Source organism: Coniophora puteana (assembly GCF_000271625.1).
Source record: "Coniophora puteana RWD-64-598 SS2 unplaced genomic scaffold CONPUscaffold_1, whole genome shotgun sequence".
Taxonomy (NCBI): domain Eukaryota; kingdom Fungi; phylum Basidiomycota; class Agaricomycetes; order Boletales; family Coniophoraceae; genus Coniophora; species Coniophora puteana.
In genome coordinates, this window is record NW_006913053.1 from 2,033,533 (window position 1) to 2,049,417 (window position 15,885).

The 15,885-nt window shown below is 51.3% G+C and overlaps 7 protein-coding genes across 7 annotated transcripts; 4 read left to right on the plus strand and 3 right to left on the minus strand.

The window, feature by feature from the left end:
* Window positions 1-339: 339 nt before the first annotated feature.
* CONPUDRAFT_161288 (uncharacterized protein) lies at window positions 340-3,070 on the minus strand. Its single transcript, XM_007765146.1, has 4 exons — window positions 2,623-3,070; window positions 2,499-2,570; window positions 1,731-2,449; window positions 340-1,679 (listed from the first exon to the last, which is right to left on the minus strand). Exons 1-4 carry the CDS (start codon window positions 2,972-2,974, stop codon window positions 768-770), a joined length of 2,055 nt encoding a protein of 684 aa, XP_007763336.1. The 5' UTR covers window positions 2,975-3,070; the 3' UTR covers window positions 340-767.
* Window positions 3,071-3,101: 31 nt separating this feature from the next.
* Window positions 3,102-4,166, plus strand: CONPUDRAFT_161289 (uncharacterized protein; the record flags this gene model as incomplete). Its single annotated transcript, XM_007765147.1, has 6 exons — window positions 3,102-3,177; window positions 3,230-3,255; window positions 3,302-3,471; window positions 3,521-3,701; window positions 3,752-3,784; window positions 3,833-4,166. Coding segments are annotated over exons 3-6 (663 nt in total), but the record flags the coding sequence as incomplete, so codon positions are not given.
* A 483-nt stretch (window positions 4,167-4,649) lies between these two features.
* On the plus strand, window positions 4,650-5,022 carry CONPUDRAFT_44605 (uncharacterized protein; the record flags this gene model as incomplete). Its single annotated transcript, XM_007764264.1, has 3 exons — window positions 4,650-4,734; window positions 4,785-4,867; window positions 4,930-5,022. 3 exons carry the CDS (start codon window positions 4,650-4,652, stop codon window positions 5,020-5,022), a joined length of 261 nt encoding a protein of 86 aa, XP_007762454.1.
* A 45-nt stretch (window positions 5,023-5,067) lies between these two features.
* CONPUDRAFT_161291 (Sm-like ribonucleoprotein) lies at window positions 5,068-5,930 on the minus strand. The gene is made up of 6 exons (XM_007765148.1): window positions 5,900-5,930; window positions 5,656-5,848; window positions 5,586-5,606; window positions 5,459-5,535; window positions 5,384-5,403; window positions 5,068-5,335 (listed from the first exon to the last, which is right to left on the minus strand). The coding sequence occupies exons 1-6, from the start codon at window positions 5,902-5,904 to the stop codon at window positions 5,316-5,318; spliced, it is 336 nt and encodes a 111-aa protein (XP_007763338.1). The 5' UTR covers window positions 5,905-5,930; the 3' UTR covers window positions 5,068-5,315.
* A 158-nt stretch (window positions 5,931-6,088) lies between these two features.
* CONPUDRAFT_44792 (uncharacterized protein) lies at window positions 6,089-8,047 on the plus strand (the record flags this gene model as incomplete). Its single annotated transcript, XM_007764278.1, has 4 exons — window positions 6,089-6,209; window positions 6,259-6,502; window positions 6,557-6,818; window positions 6,872-8,047. 4 exons carry the CDS (start codon window positions 6,089-6,091, stop codon window positions 8,045-8,047), a joined length of 1,803 nt encoding a protein of 600 aa, XP_007762468.1.
* A 456-nt stretch (window positions 8,048-8,503) lies between these two features.
* Window positions 8,504-12,840, plus strand: CONPUDRAFT_161293 (uncharacterized protein). Its single transcript, XM_007765149.1, has 6 exons — window positions 8,504-9,991; window positions 10,045-10,241; window positions 10,292-10,428; window positions 10,483-10,674; window positions 10,728-11,252; window positions 11,302-12,840. The coding sequence occupies exons 1-6, from the start codon at window positions 8,616-8,618 to the stop codon at window positions 12,673-12,675; spliced, it is 3,801 nt and encodes a 1,266-aa protein (XP_007763339.1). The 5' UTR covers window positions 8,504-8,615; the 3' UTR covers window positions 12,676-12,840.
* A 235-nt stretch (window positions 12,841-13,075) lies between these two features.
* Window positions 13,076-15,854, minus strand: CONPUDRAFT_133976 (RNA polymerase I; the record flags this gene model as incomplete). The annotated part of the gene is made up of 6 exons (XM_007765150.1): window positions 13,076-13,298; window positions 13,348-14,302; window positions 14,361-15,319; window positions 15,381-15,415; window positions 15,473-15,717; window positions 15,770-15,854. 4 exons carry the CDS (start codon window positions 15,852-15,854, stop codon window positions 15,211-15,213), a joined length of 474 nt encoding a protein of 157 aa, XP_007763340.1. The 3' UTR covers window positions 13,076-13,298; window positions 13,348-14,302; window positions 14,361-15,210.
* Between the last annotated feature and the right edge of the window lie 31 nt (window positions 15,855-15,885).

The following is a 15,885-nucleotide window of genomic DNA, read 5'->3' on the forward strand; positions in this document are numbered from 1 at the left end:
GCTCCAGCTGTCGTTCCATTCCACTGCAATCCGAACGTCACGGCCCTAAACTTCATCCATCACTTATTATAGTGAGCACAAGCGCCTTGTGGCGCGGGCCTGTCGCAGACCGGTGCTGGGATTTTTGCGGATCCGTTTGGTTGGTCGAGGCGGTCCACACCACATGAGTGCGAATTAAAGATTCAGACGGCGCTATTGCAAGCGTGCTATAGGTCAATATCTTGCAACCAAGGCCTTGAGTATGTCTTGCACCCTCTTGGACTTGATAAACTAAGGATCCGGAGTTGAAACCACACTAAACTAAGGTATTCTCAGCGGCTGATTTGTGCCCAGTAATGTATGAGTTCGAGCTTTGGTGAGATGTAAAGATTGTTCCTGTTCTAGAACCCTGGTACAGTTAATTAAACTCGTCTCGTCAAAAATTCGAAGATGCCTGCCAAAACCCAGATGCTCGGAGAAATAAATCCGAGTCGCCGGAAACTTGGCCGAACTTTAGGCTGATTTCCCGAACACCTAGGTGTCATCGGGCGCACCCTACGGGCGGATGGCGCAGCTGGGTTGACGTCCTTTGACATCCCAGTTTCGAAAGACATATTCATGATCGCGGCCAGGTGGTGGGGTTTAGATTAATGCGAGACTTGCAAGCATCGGGAGCAGAAGACAATATTATGTGAGAAAAAGAAATCGCCAAGTCCAAAAGAAAGATGAGAAACGAAAGAGAAGAGAAGAGACAGGGTCAAAGCTAGCCACATGGCATATAGAGACTATTACTCTCTCCGATTTCCACCCATCAACAAGGCCATTAGATCGTGCGCAGGTTGATTATTCGATACCGCCATGGCCTGGTGCTGGAGATGTGGGGGCAACATTTGGGAAAGCATATGTGGTGGAATTTGCTGCTGGGGTTGTTGGCGCATTCCGAGCATTGGTCCTGGGCCCTGATGAGTTTGCTGACCCACCCCTCCAGTCCCTCTGAGTGCTGCAGACATGTTCGAATTGTTCGCCAGACCGTGAAGCTGAGCTTGGTTATGAGGAATATTTGGCAGCTGGTGCCCAGGATGAGGAGCTCGCATTTGACCGCCAAAGTTGTTACCGTTTGGCGGAAAGTTGCCATAGGGAAGCGGAGACGGGTTGTTCTGTAAAGGCCCGTTCATGTTGCCCCCCGCAAGCATGTGTTGAGGCACAAAGTTACCGTCATGAGGTGGGCGACCTCCCAAATTAGCGAGGCCAGGGGGTAGCCTTTGTCCATCGTTAGGCAAGCCGTTCGGTGAAGGTCCCCCTCGGAGCTGAGCCTGTTGTTGCAGAAGAGCATTGGTACCGCGCCCAACGTTGTGTTGATGACCATACATAGAGGGGTTCGAGTTGGCGTACATCTGCTCCAAAAGACGTTGTTGATGTGGTCCTCTCTGCACGTTCAACTGGGCAGCATCTTCTATCATGTCAGAGTATACCGCACTGTTTTGTCGCGGCCGTGGAGGAGCCGTGCGCAACCCAGGTACCAAGCCATCGGGAACGAAGTTCTTGTCATCCATACGACTATCATATAGCGAATCCAAGCGAGAATGATTGCCCTGGAAACTCGGCGTCGTTTGCTGACTGACCATGGAGCCGTTGGCATGGCCCTTGAAATACCGTGCATCCGGAATGAACGTGTCCTGAGTAGGATGTAATCTCGTTCCCTGTCATCACTGTGCTTAGATCACGTCGCATTTGTCACAACAACAACTTACTTGCTGAGCGGACTGGCTAAGCATAGCAAATATATCTTCCATGGCACGGGCGTCGGCATGGATTCCATTACCGCCGATGTCCTGCCGCTGACGCAAAGCAATGGGGGCTCCTCCAAGTAGCTGTTCTTGCTGATTAACAGAAACCTGAGCCTCACGGGCCTTCTCGTCGAAGAACTTTGCAAAGCGACTTCCTTTGGCAGCAGTCCCTCCTAAACTTGATGCAGGGTCGTGAGGACTGCCTCCCAGCCCGTGCATTTGCCTTGGATCTGACTGTAAGAAGGCCGAGCGATCCATGTTTACCGGCCCAGACCCTGAGCGCATAGCCTGTATGCCGCCTGAAATACTTGGGGATAGAGATGGAAGGATGCCTGGGTCTCCATGTACTATCGTGTTAGTGAAACCAAGGTCCGGCGTGCGCTGACCACTGAGCTTGTTGGGATGCATAGACGGATTCTGTAGGGGAGCGGGAGATCGCGAAGTAGGTCGTTGGGGAGCAGGCAGTGGCGTAATGGATGTTTGAGATGGCCGTGAGCCAAGTGCAAGGAGGCGTGAACCGACGGGTAAATTGCCTTGAGCGTCAGCATTTGGAGCCCTGGCAGCTGGAGGGTTTGAGGTTTGGTCGGCGAGCATACTGGGGAAAAAGCGGGACCCGACTGCCTCCGCTGATGATGGAATGGGAGGCCGTGGTTCTGTGGATTGAATGCGCGAGAGGGGAGAACCTTTGGGACTTGTGAGTAGCTGGCATAACAGTATAAGGTGTAACCATACCTGACTGGATAAAAGTCCTTGGGTTCATAAGTGCCGGCGACTCAGGTTTAGGCGGGCGTATAGCACCAAAACCTGATTACGGATATCAGCAACCACGTCGAACATTCATAATGGTACACTTTACCTGCTAATATTGCAGACTCTGATGATACCACAGCAGATGGCTTGTTGGCCATATTGGGGTCCGAAGGAGTCTCAAGAGGCATAGATTCAGAGCCCTTTCTCTCTTCCTCCCTCTTCATCATGAGCTTGAACAACTGGATCTCGTCGAGCTGATTTTCCGATGAATTGTTCATTGAGGACTCCTGCGCGGGTTTCATAGGCTCTGCAAGTGAGATAGTGGAGTTGTCAGCTAACGCATCTCTGCGTTCCTTCTGCCTTTGCTCCCTCTTGAAGGCCTGTATACCGTCGACCTCTCCTGTAGTGCCCTGGCCAAGGAACGTAGTCGCACCGTCATCGGGGATGTATGTCTCCATCCACGCCGGTTCTTTTTCCCTTTCTCGGTCACGATCCCTACGATCGCCGTCCTTGCCTTCATCGAAAGCGCCTGACTTCCGATCCTTAACTGGGTTTCAAAGACATATCTGTCTCATCTTCAATCTAGCACAGAAAATGAGCAGTCAACTTCTCGAAAGGAGGGAGAAGTGTCTTCTGCTGGAAACAACGGACGTGATAGAAGGTGTGTCTTTCGTTGCGTTGAAATGAGTAAAAACTTGATAGGTCTATTTCAGATTTCGTCGGGATGGTGAAGATAGCGGTGAGCCGTTCCCTCGTAGTTTCTGTTGCCTCCTCACATGATTTAGCAGCTTCCAGTCGGCTGTCTTTCCGAGGGAACGCTGTCACTCAGCCCTCGCAGATGGGCAATTTTAAGCACCAGTCCATTCGAACTACCGATCGGGACCGCGACAGAGACACTGACCGAGAACAGGACAAAGACACGAGGGCCAGAGAAAATCAGGAAAGAATACGCAATGTGAGTCTGTCGTGCACGAAGTCCAGATGGGAAGCCCAACCTTCTGTAGCTCTCTGATAAGTATGACCGCGATCGGCGGGCGCTTTCAACCGCCCTCCGTGGCAAGGAGCGAGACCAAGCTCCTCACTTGGGGGCTACTGCCACTCCAAGGGCTGTTCCGGCAGGTCAACCAGCATCACGCGATACCTCTAAGAAAAAAGAAGGGGACTTTAGTGATGATTGGAGGAGAGGTGTGGACGCCGTTATACTGACCTACTCCTTACTGATAAAGGGCTCATAGGCGGCGAGAACCCTCGGCCCAGTCGAGGAGAACGTTCGTCAGCTTCTTAAGCATCATAACACCGCTAACAAGTTTCTTTAGGCACAGAAGGTCGTCGCGACCGCGATGAACGAGCCCGCTCACGTATTCGGGACTCTTCAAGATCCAGGAACGAGACCTCAACAGGAAGGCGCGATCGAGACGACTACTTGAGGGAAGGTCGTCGTGACCGAGACGATCCTCGTGACAAAGACGATCAGGATGATGACTCGCGTCGGTGGAGAGACGATGGAAAGCGTGACGAGCGGCTGACATCCAAGCGGGACAGGGAACAACGCGAGCATCCACGCGACAGAAACAACATGCCATCAGAGTCTAATGACCGGCAGGATCGCCGCTGGGCAGGTGACGATCGCGATTCCCGCAACAAGCGCAAGAACGCGCGGTCTCTCGTACCCGAACCAGTCTTTGAGGAGCGGCATGCCTTCAGGAACAGACACCAAGGGAGAATTGTGAAGGTTAAGAATTTGAGAGCGAGTGTAAACAAATAGTGGCCGGAGGTTTAGATCAGTGGAATTGTGTGACGGGGAAGGATCTTCAAGCTCTGGCAAGGTGAGGGCTGCGACTCCCTGGGTGATGGCGTTCGCGCCAGCATCTTGTATCGGAAGGTCCTGAGTGGGTATTGCTGAGTCTGGCGTATCTGCGGACATTGTTTAAGTTGGTAGGTGGGAAACGGCGGGAGAGTTATGAAGATCCAAGTCGACAGCAGTTTGCCTTGCCAATGAGTGGAAGGCAAAAGAGTGGGATTTCACCGGACTCAATTGGGAATCGCAAGTAGACTTGGCGCCTGTGACACCGCGCGTAAGTGCACAATCCCACTCAAACTTCGACTGAACTCGAACCACAAAGACGTTTCAATATGCATCATATCCCTACCCTCAAACAGTATATTCTCCAACAGCAGCTTCTCACTTTCTACCGCCAAGTCATCCGGGCATCACGAAGTGAGTCGTCTCTTGTCGGCTTCGCTACCGTCACCCGACATTTCAGAAAGCTCTCCCAGATTCTACAGCGCGTGCAGAAACAATCCGTTGGTTTCGCGCTGAGATAGAGAGAGGGAGACATCTTACCGACGTCGTGCGTGCTCTTTGATCGGCCGTTGTTCTCTTTAGCTCTAGTACTTAATGCGCTTGGTTCAGGAGGAAATCCGACATAGGTTGGTTTACATGAGACGCGAGATGTATCAGGTCCTTCCAACAGCCCGAACGGTTCAATCGTTAAAGCTGGTCTAGTATCACCCTGATTGATACATATTCGCTGAAGAGCTTCCCGCACTGGAGGCATCAACGTGCATATGCCAAACTAATGGATTCGTTCCCAAGGCTGGGCCCAGCGCACGAAGTAGCAACGACAAAGAATGCAATCATCTTTTACGCATAAGAGGCTTGGCTGTATAAGCTACTCATAGTAAGTAGCATCGAATGCACACATTAGTTAGTAGCTTGAATTTTGCATTGCTGTTGTATACACGACCAGATGTGTGACCAGGAACAATGGTATGCATAGCTTGTCCAACGGACGCGTTTTAAGCTTGGTTTCGGAGAACTGAGGTGACTAGTTAGCATGAAGAATGGTGGTGGTTGGTGTACTTACTCAGAATCACCGAGTCACCCCTGCGTTCGACGCAAAGTATGAGAAATGGGCTACTTCAGATAACAAATTACCTACCGCAGGAACATCTTGCTGATGAAGCGATCTTTGTTCACCGGTTTCTTGTTCTTGCCTTTTGGAACCTCGGTCCACATCTAAAAGTAGCTCAGGCCTGCGTCAACAAGCTGGATGAAGCTGCTCATACCTCCTTGACGTTTTCAAGCACCTAAAGGTGTCATCAAGCAAGCTGAAGGGTATGAGACATGATGTCTTACCATATTGCTATGTCTGTCGAATGCCTTGACACGAGCCAGAAGCTTTTTGTTGTTTCTCAGGGATATGAGAACCTGAGCATGGTTGCGAACGGCCTGTTGCAGGACAGAGAGAGGCCCTTGACTGATCTCATGCTCTTCCAGCTGCCGGAGCTGACCCTCGTCAAGCTCGGACTTTGGAACGTGCACGTACTGACTGAGGAGTTGTAGATGAGCCTTATGGCGGGGACGGTTACACGGGACGTACCTCATCGTGATATGTGGAGGATGCAACAACGCGTCCGACCTCGAGGCGCGGAGGGCCAAAATACGAGTTAGATATTATGCCATGTCCACTTATGGACTTATCAGCAAAAAAAGGCATTGATCAGTTTGCATATTCGCCGTCTTCAGCCAGGGGACGTCCTCGACCACACCCAGCTACTTTCCAACCGACATGGCCCGCTTGAAGCAGAAAGGAAAGTCTGGCGCCGCGAAAGCCTACGTAACTCGCTCCTCTGCGGTCAAAAAGCTTCAATGCTCGCTCGCTGACTTTCGACGGTTATGCATCCTCAAAGGTCGGCAAATATCCCGCCTTCGTGATCTCCCTTACTCATTCATTTGTAGGGATATTCCCCCGTGAGCCAAAAAACAAAAAGCGGGCTAACAAAGGCTCGACCGCTCCGAAGACCTTTTATTATTCAAAGGATATCGCCTATCTTGCCCATGAACCCGTGCTAAAGAAACTTCGTGAGCACAAAGCCTTCGCCAAAAAAATATCGCGCGCTCTTGGTAGAGGCGAATGGAGTACCGCAAAAAGCCTTGAGGAGAATAAGCCGACATATCGTCTAGACCACATCGTCAAGGAACGGTAGGTCACGATGGCGGCACTGATCAGGCAAATTGACTGACTGTCTTGTGTTAGCTATCCAACGTTCATAGACGCTTTGCGAGACATCGACGATGCATTGTGCATGATCTTCCTCTTCGCTTCTCTCCCTTCGAACCCTCGTGTTTCTCCGGCTCTCATCACTAATTGCACTCGCCTAGCCGCCGAATGGCAGCTTTACATTATGCGTTCACAGGCGCTCCGAAAGGTTTTCCTGTCGATCAAAGGCATTTACTACCAAGCAGAGGTCATGGGCCAGACCATCACTTGGCTTGTGCCGTATCAGTTCACGCAAAGCGTGCGTCAATTTCTCCTTCTTTTGACTCCCTATACTCAGACTTCTTTATGTAGATCCCTACGGAAGTTGACGTTCGGGTCATGTTAACATTCTTGGAGCTCTACCAGACACTTCTTGGCTTCGTGTTTTTCAGGCTCTACATGGACTCTGGTCTCTCATATCCTCCTGCGCTTGACGAAGCAAAGGATGATTCAGGTGCCGGCGTTGGCGCGTTTACAATAAAACAGGTGGAGAATACTGGCCCCATAGCTGACACCAGGTCAGCAAATCCGGTCAAAAAAGCCTCAGGAAAGGAAGTGCGTCAAGCCCTCAAAGATATAGTGACCATTTCAGACACAACAAACGAGACTATGGAGCCAATGCCCTCCACAGAATCAGTCGATGGCGCTGACGCCGATGAAGATTTTGTTGTGCAACCGTCTAAAACAGAAGGCCAGACTTTTCCCGAACTTCCTACTTTCCGCTCGCTAGAGATTACCCCTCGGCAAACCTCGACAACTCTCTTTGCCCCTTACACTTTCTTCCTGTCTCGTGAAACATCGCGCTCAGTTTTCGAATTCCTCGTTCGGTCCTTTGGTGGTCAGATAGGGTGGCCACGATCTTCCGGCAGTGGCTCACCCGTATCGGAAGATGATCCCGCAATAACGCATGTCATCATTGACCGACCACTTGTATCAAAACCAAATGAGACCGAGGAAGAGCGAGAAAGAAGGATAAAGCGAAAATATGTGCAGCCTCAGTGGGTAGTGGACTGCATCAATGCAGGCAGGATCCTACTGGAGGAGCCGTATGCTCAGGGCAAGACCTTACCACCACATCTCTCACCATTCGGTGACCGCCTGGGAGCATACGATCCTGCTGCGCCTCTTCTGGCCACCGAGGCTGATGAAGATGCGGAAATGGAAGAGGGCGAGGAGAGCGAGATGGAAGAGAATGTAACTGAAGCTAACAGTGGTCTCAGCCTGCCAGCGATAACGGCAGAAGACCCTGAGGCTTTACGTGCCATCGAGCTACAGGCAGAAGCAGCGGGTCTTGACTACGGGACATTCGACAAACAAGTCAAGAAGAGTCGAAAACAGTCCAAGGACAAAGCGCCTGCCTCAGAAGTAAACGCGGACGAGCAAAATATGAACAAAATGATGATGAGTAACCGCCAAAAGAAGTTATACGAGCGGATGAAGTACGGAGAACGAAACCGAGCGGCGCAGGTATGTCTTCTCATCTTGTAAACGGTTTCCCACCTAACCGAAGATTAGAAAGCAGCGCTTGAGGACAAACGTCGCCAGCTGGTGAAGGGGAAGAAGTCATGACCTCCTACACATATGTGGTGTTTGATGCTGGATGCTGTTTGGAGTGTGCACTGCGTGTATGTAGGCTTTAGACTGTACGTCATTGTACATACAGGTTTAGAGCGGTTTGAATGCATTGCCTTGCGGGTGGGCATTATGAGAGATTATGAGCCTTGTGTAGGACACCGGCCCTCGGTTGATAACGATAGATGAAACGTTATGCGTTGATCAGCTGGAAAAATGACAGAGGGGTGAGGTCAGTGGATTGGCAAGGCCCCTTAAAGTAAGCCGAGGCGGGTGCTTCTCGTATATCATTTACCGACACCGACGACCTCACGACCGTTCCTGGCTCGATCCCATCTTTCCTGCCCGACCCCACAAACCCTCACACCTCCAACCGCACCCGTACTCCTGCCCCCCGCCCTGGATCGGCCTCCCTCTCTCCCGTCGCTGTCGCCGCTCGCGGTCAAGCTCCCGCAACTCCTCCACCCTAGTACCACTCCAGGCCATGGTCACTTTCCTTGGCCGCGGGAGCAAGAACGGCGGAGGGTCACCGGACGAAGACCTCCCTGACGCATCTGCTCAACAACTCAATGACCACACACTACCCAGCGGTACACCGAGCACGTCATATGTCCCTCATGCAACCGACAATCGCCCACCAACAGGCAACTCTCCGCATTTCTTCTCCATACCACACTGGACCAAGCGTATCTTTGCTTCAACCTCGTCCGCACGCAGGAGCCTTGCAGGCCTACCGGCTGACGAGTTCGGTGCCTTGGATGGGGAGCCGCTAAGGACACCGAGGGCGGATAAGGACCTACCGCCAACTCCAGTTAATGTTTCGCCTTCCATGTCTCCAGAACCTCCTACCATTACCCTGAACTCGTCTGCTGTTCTTGAACATCCTCGAGCATCGCAAGACAGATCTCCTCGTCCATCCAGCTCGTTTGATAAGACAGCGGTTAACTCCGTTCAGTTCTGCTCACAGGATTCTTCAGATATGTCTTCACCTTCTCCACAGCACAGGAAGAACGTGCAGTCTATGAAGTCCGTCAAGTTTGGCCGTAACAGCGACGTCCAGCCTAATCCAAACTCTCCAGACGCCTCGCCCCGCAGTCGTGTCAAGAGTGAATCACGAAAGTCATCTTTCTGGTCGCGAAAACAAACAACAGCCGTGCCGGATTTACCTGATCGCGTGAATAACATACCTGCGTCTCCTTCCCTTCCTGCAATGCAGCCCGTGACTCCCTTCAGCCTTGAGCACTCAACGTCAAGTACGTCCTCGTACGCACAAACTTTGCAACCACCACCACTGCAGCGCCGTCATTCTGAGAAACTTCCGCGAGTCAAACAGCCGCCTCCGTCTCCAGAGAAACTTCCTGCCCCCGCCCCTACCTCTTCAGTAGGTGTCTCCACGTCCTCTCCTTCCCGTCGCCCTTCCACCGCACGTGCATCCTCTAAGCGTGCAGGTTCCCGCCTGTTTTCCCGACCGGGCACTGCTGATCCAGCAGTAGGAGGACATTCTTCACTTTCCGCTGAGTTCCCGACGCCAACTAACTCAAGATTACGTCCTGACACGGCAGGCTCGTCTGGTCTCCGCGAACCCAATTTTCCCCGCCAGCGCTCCTCGACAAATCCACCCCTCCTCCACAGGCTTTCCGTAAACTTCTTCTCTTCGTCTCCGCCGTCCGCTTCTAAAGCGGCGATCGCTGCTTCCAATGGTTTGACAAGCTCACCCGTCAGCGCCTCTCCCCGTCAATCTCTCTCTCGACTAAGCATCGAGACTCCGAAACCCGAAGCTGATGAATCTATGGAGGATTACGTTGCTAGACTGACCAAGAGTGTGCCCAAGCCCGAGCTTGTGGGAGTCTTGGCCTCCAGGTAACGTTACCGCAACTTTACTCGGTGAATATTGAGCTTATGGAAAGATGCAGCAATGGGAGATTCTACGTCGATGCTCTTAATCATTACATCGCCAGCTTCAACTTTAGGGGAGATCCTCTGGATATAGCAGTTCGCCGGCTCCTTATGCATGTCGGACTTCCTCGGGAAACCCAGCAAATAGATCGAGTCATGGAGGCATTTGCTTCAAGCTATCGGTCATGCAACCCTGGCTTGTTCGCGTCCGAAGGTATCACCTACAAATCCTCTTTGGTGTAGCTCGCTGACTTGCTTCGAAAGATCATCCGTATATCCTGGCATTCAGTCTAATCATGCTTCATACGGATGCTTTCAACAAGTCAAACAAACGGAAGATGACCAAAGCGGACTATATCAAGAACACAACAATACCTGGTGTCTTATTGGAGATGTTAGACGTAAGGAATATTCTCAGCGTTTCTCCACTACCTATTGATCTTCATTCTGTCAAGTATTTCTATGACAATATCGTGTTTGCGCCTTTCATTTTCATCGAAGACCCTCTCGACTCAGGGGCCGCGGCTGACGGATCAATAAGTCGTTCACAGACCCTGCTCAATGGCCAGTCGCCAAGTCCTGTGGTTCCAAGTACCGCGACTCTGCTCAGCAAGAACAAGATAGATCCTTACTACCTTATTATAAATGTACGTGGTCAACTGCTAATGTCGTTCAATTACTTACGTTCCCTTTTGCTCAGCATCTTCTTGATCCACTGCGCGTCGACGTCCCGGCACTAATCCCTCTCGACAATCCTTACTCAGCCCAAGGAGCGAGAAGCAGTTTTGACGAGGGCTTCCTATTGAACAGGTTCTCTCATCCTCTAATCGTCGACATTACCTCATCTGAAAGTCCTCGGCTCCCGTCTGCTTTCTTCGGACTGACCGTTGGGGGCATCCCAAGCCCTTCTATGGTGGGAGCGTTGCCCGATTTTGCCCCTCCTTCAAAGGAGGTATGGACCTTGAAAGTCATTAAAGCTTCTATACTCAACAGGAAGGACGAGATACTAGAGGGGGGCAAAAAACCCAATCGCAAGTGGCGATCTTGGACTGTGATCCTCACTGCGACCCAACTGCTTCTCTTCCGTGATCCGTCCTGGGCAGGCATGATTGTCTCTCAAACAGCTGTTTCGATAAAACCTGTCATCCAAGCCGCATTGTTCAAGCCAGATGATGTGTACTCGCTGAAGAATATTCTAGCTGTATACGACAAGTCCTATACCAAGGTACGTGGCTACTCACACGTGTGTGATCTTTTCTAATTAAACAATGAAGCATGATCATACCTTCCGTCTTGTCTTGCCCGAGGGCCGTCACATCCTCTTCCAAGCATACAATGACAAGGAGCTGAACGAGTGGACATCTGCTATCAATTATGCTAGCGCCTTCAAAACAGGCAATATTCGGATGCGATCACTAGGCATGTCCCTCAAAGAAGTCGAGCTGACCGGGGTGGCTGCGGCTACGTCTCATTTGCATGACTTGCAAATGCTCGCAGCTCATGTTCAACCGAAGATGCGGTCATGGGATTCCAACTCGGCTTTAAACGAAGACGGACCAGACAGTGACGACGCTGTGCAACGAAGTACCATGGTATTGAACCATGCTTTTACGGTTGATTTAGAGTCGGCCGCTGCACCAGAAATTGACGGAGCGTCACAACTCAAAGCAACCTTTGATCAAGTCAAAGCCGAACTTGCAGCTGCGGAGCGGAATCCCACACCACCAGAATTAAAGCATCAGACATCCAGCCTTACCCAATCATCTGTCGACACGGATTCTGCCCCGCCCACCCATCTTTCCACGCGAGCTGCATCAGTATCAGATTATTTGCGAAGCTTGGAGTCACAGATGTTAGCCACGGAAGCGAACTTAGAGGCAGATATGCGACTAGTCCGCAACATTGACAGGATGACCCCGTTCCAGAAGGCCACTCGGGATAGACTGCAGCAGACAATAAACACTGTCTCAAAACGAGTCATGCAGCTGCGTCTGGAAATGACCCGGTTGGCTTGTCACCGTGACGTACTTTCCAAGGACATGGATGCCGAGGCGAAAGATTTTCAGCAAGCTACCTCTATTGCCTTACAGGCTGCCACGCACACTTTACAGACACGTCGCAGCAATATCGTCAACTCGGCGTCGTCTTCTCGGGATGTTCTCACAGATCCACACGCTCCTCAGCAAACACCATCTCGCTCTACTTCCCAAACTTGTCTCACAGCTTCTTCTGACTCCGGTTTGGCGTGGACATCGCCAATGGGAAGAACTCCTTTCACTGTCCCAGACTCCCCTGCGATCTTGGAGAACGATGAAAGCAACCCAGGGGCTTACCCTTTCCCTGGACCCGTAAGTCATCCATCAGCCCACACATCCCTTGATTTGCAAACTCCCGATGGCAATGCCCCCACCGTGGGGAACGAGGAACTTTCTGTGGAAGAGCAAGCTGAGGAATGGGATAAGACCCGGGCGGCCAAAAGGGTATCTCTGGTTCGACTACCGCCAGACTTACGTCTTTCTGCTGTTTTATCTCGACCACACTACAAAAGAGACGGTCGTGACGATACCATTATAGACGAGGATATGCATACGCCTGCAAGCGGGACCACACCCCTTGTACAGGAGGAGCCAGCATCACAGTCATCATGAGCACGAGACTTATCATTATCATAGAGTACCATTGATACCATGCTACTTACCTTAGGAGCTCATTGATTTAGCGTAATGAACAGAAGCAGTCATTTATAGCTCTCGCGGATGTAATTTACTCAGTTGATCTTCATCTTGCATGAGGTTTGGGTCACTAGATATGCTCAAATGGGTCTGTCCGTTTCAAGAATAATATTTGCAGATCATCGATATTTCATCAACGCCTGTATATTCACTGATTCTTAGATTTCGGCGCTCAGTTGAGGGCGGGCCCAGTATTCCGAATTCCGACAGGGCAGAATCTGCCAAAGTCTTTCTTCCGGGGATCCGTTCTTCGGGCACTTCCAGGACCTGCACTTCCGTCATGCATGTTCTCCTACAATGTTTTCCCCTGGTACCTGCCCTCTGTCCTTTGAATGGCAGGCACGCCTGTGAGTAACCTGACGCGTCGAGGCTAAGTTTACATCTTGCTACTCACACAAACTTTGTCCTGGATGGGAAGTGTTCGAATGTCCACATGCCGCATAACGCGCTTGTTATCAACGTCACTTTGTTATGCTCACTGATCAGATCATCTGAGCCCCGCCATTTAAGCCCACTAACACCTCATCCGACGTATCCTCGTGAGTCAGGGCTTATCGTATTTTGGACATATTTCTGAGGCTTATCCAGCAAACTTATCCTATAGAATTGGTGATGGTAACGGTTCGCAGTTACCAGGAAGCTGTGTACATTTCAGCGTAATACCGCCGAGGGAATGTAAGTCGCTGCTGCTCGCTGCCTCTTACAAGGTGCCCCCCATCTTGTCGGATACGCAGCTAGTCGAGGCCTCCTTTCCCCCCATCAGCAGTCGCCAGTTTTGTCCATTGAACGTCTTGTACCCGATACCATCTCAGTCGGCATGCCGTCAGCGTCCTCTACAGACATTGCTACATCTACACTAAGAGGTCCTCATACTGCCTCCAAAACATCATCGGCTACGGGGTTCAAGCGTGGGCACTCGAAAGGGGGGCGCAACTTGAGCCAGGTTCTCAGTGATCTGCCTCTACCCTGGTTATTCACCAGCCATCCTAGATTAAGCCCCTCAGAACCCTCAAGCACGGGAGATGAAACGGACGAAGCAATGAGTCCACGGAAACGCCTGGTTCGCAAAGTAACGCGCAAGGGCTCTCTCCGGAATGGTCAAACATCACTCAAACGTGATCAGCCCGGCCCGGACCGACCATCGACCTCTTCAGCACATAATCCTTCACCCCAACCCTCTCAACCTGCCCGATCAAGGCCCATGTCTACTCTTCTATGGGAATACCCAGACGAGACCTTTGACGAGGATGTGGCACCCTCTCCTGTGGATCTGGAGAATATCAAGTGCGCTAGGCTAGCTAAACTACGAAGGCACTTAGGTGAAGAGATCCCCCCATCACTCATCTCCGCTCCCCCGACATCGACAAGGAGACAATATTCCCAGGATAATCCTAGAGAAACCTCGGATGGAAACCTAACAGTCGGACCACGGGAGGGTCCCACGTCACCACCAAATATAACGTATAACGCGGAAAGCTCAACGGGCATAGAATCCACGTCCAGCCATGGCAGATCCAAATCTCTACGGTCTAAAGTAACGCAGGTACGCTGATATATATTTTCCGGCGCAGTCCAAGGAATACTTCTAATATCGGGTAAAGCCACGTGGTCAGCTCACAGCGGCGAGACGCCCGAGCTTAGACTTCGAAACGAAAGAAGGTCAATCAGAGCTCAAGGGCCCACCTCTGGCTACTGAACTTCTCCCCGCCAATGTTCAGGCGACATCAAGCTCAGCTGTACCTCGACCTGAGGGAGCGAATGCTCCTGCTAGGCTTCAGGCAAATTCCATCGCTCCTGTTTCAGGCACACCGAGCGTAGAAATATCTAGTAGGACCCGCGGCGCTTTGTCTGGACCGGCCAGAAGACCAATATTGCCTCGCAGACCTACCACTGCGGAAAGCACGAGCTCAGAGTCCTACGTTGCACGTGCCCGGCGGGAAAGGAAGCTGGCCAAATTTTTTGGCATTGAGGACGCCAACGGATTGAAGCTGTTGAGTTCTGCAGGCACCTTGGCAGTCCAGCCCGCCGACTTGGATTCACAGACTACATTTGAGTTTGACCAGCCGAGCCGATTCTGGCACTTTGTGGATGGGCGTGGAGTGGTGAAGCAGGCCAACACAGAGGACGTGATGACGCAACTGAGGACAATGCGCGCCAGATGATTGAGCGGGACTGTCACGACTCAGTGTAGGATAAAGATCATCCCCTTGTATATATACAATTTTACTGCTCGCTTTAATGAATCCCCGTGTTTGTGATTTTCGAAGCGAATATGACATGGTCTGCTCTTTAAGCTGACGATCCTTCGTAACTACGGACCCCAGGATCTTTGACCAACAGCTGTTTTTGTTCCATAATATACGCCATGGCCACACCGGTACCTCAGATTTACAAGGCAAGACTTCTGGCGCACATCACTTCAAGGATCCGAGTTCAAAATCGAGCTGCCAATTATTTGCGAAGGAGTATATACACGGGATCTCCCAGGACAATATTTGTCATATGTCGTGATGAGCCTGTGAGCGAGAGTAGGAGACCACCAAACGAGGCATAAGCCGTCCTGTATCATAACTTCATCAGCAAGATATCCACAGATCCACTGGCACCAGCGTGAGGCGTACACAATCTCAGAGGTGCCTCCATCGAACTTATAAACCTGAGAGAGGGTTCCGATGATATGAGCGGGCATCACACTAAAGACATGGCGGCTTACCTTGCCGTACATCACGTAGTCATAGTCTTCCTCGAGCCCGCGTCTACCCTTTCCGTCCGGACGCCATGCATCCCTGTCCTCCTCGTTCTCTTCGCCATCGGCATTCGCGGGGCCACCTTCCCGCGAGAGAGAGGATGCAAGTGCCATAGCAAAGCTTTGCCCGTTCGCAAGTGGATAAAGCTCAGTGTTGTAATCAAGTGTCATGTCCATGTCATAGTTTTTAGAGTGTGCAAAAAGTCGGGACACTGGAAGTCATCAACAAATATTAGGTGCCTTAGAGGACACATCACAGCTCACCTCGGTCGAACTTTTTCCCTTCTTTATCGATCGAATTGATGGTGAAGATATCGTCAAAGACGATATTTGAAGCGGTGGTGGTCATCGTTGGGCAGAAGTAAAGACGCTTTAACAGG

What these genes read in the sequence shown, in the direction of transcription:
- CONPUDRAFT_161291 (XM_007765148.1), bottom strand. An exon ending in TCGACAGACATAGCAATATG is followed by an intron (nt 5,607 to 5,655) that starts GTAAGACATCAT and finishes TGACACCTTTAG; the next exon opens with GTGCTTGAAAACGTCAAGGA. An exon ending in TGCTTGAAAACGTCAAGGAG is followed by an intron (nt 5,536 to 5,585) that starts GTATGAGCAGCT and finishes AGCTACTTTTAG; the next exon opens with ATGTGGACCGAGGTTCCAAA.
- CONPUDRAFT_161293 (XM_007765149.1), top strand. Translation starts at nt 8,616, where the DNA reads ATGGTCACTTTCCTTGGCCGCGGGAGCAAGAACGGCGGAGGGTCACCG. An exon ending in CTTACTACCTTATTATAAAT is followed by an intron (nt 10,675 to 10,727) that starts GTACGTGGTCAA and finishes CCTTTTGCTCAG; the next exon opens with CATCTTCTTGATCCACTGCG. An exon ending in ACGACAAGTCCTATACCAAG is followed by an intron (nt 11,253 to 11,301) that starts GTACGTGGCTAC and finishes TAAACAATGAAG; the next exon opens with CATGATCATACCTTCCGTCT.
- CONPUDRAFT_161288 (XM_007765146.1), bottom strand. Translation starts at nt 2,974, where the DNA reads ATGGAGACATACATCCCCGATGACGGTGCGACTACGTTCCTTGGCCAG. An exon ending in AGAGTCTGCAATATTAGCAG is followed by an intron (nt 2,571 to 2,622) that starts GTAAAGTGTACC and finishes ATCCGTAATCAG; the next exon opens with GTTTTGGTGCTATACGCCCG. An exon ending in TTAGCCAGTCCGCTCAGCAA is followed by an intron (nt 1,680 to 1,730) that starts GTAAGTTGTTGT and finishes CAGTGATGACAG; the next exon opens with GGAACGAGATTACATCCTAC.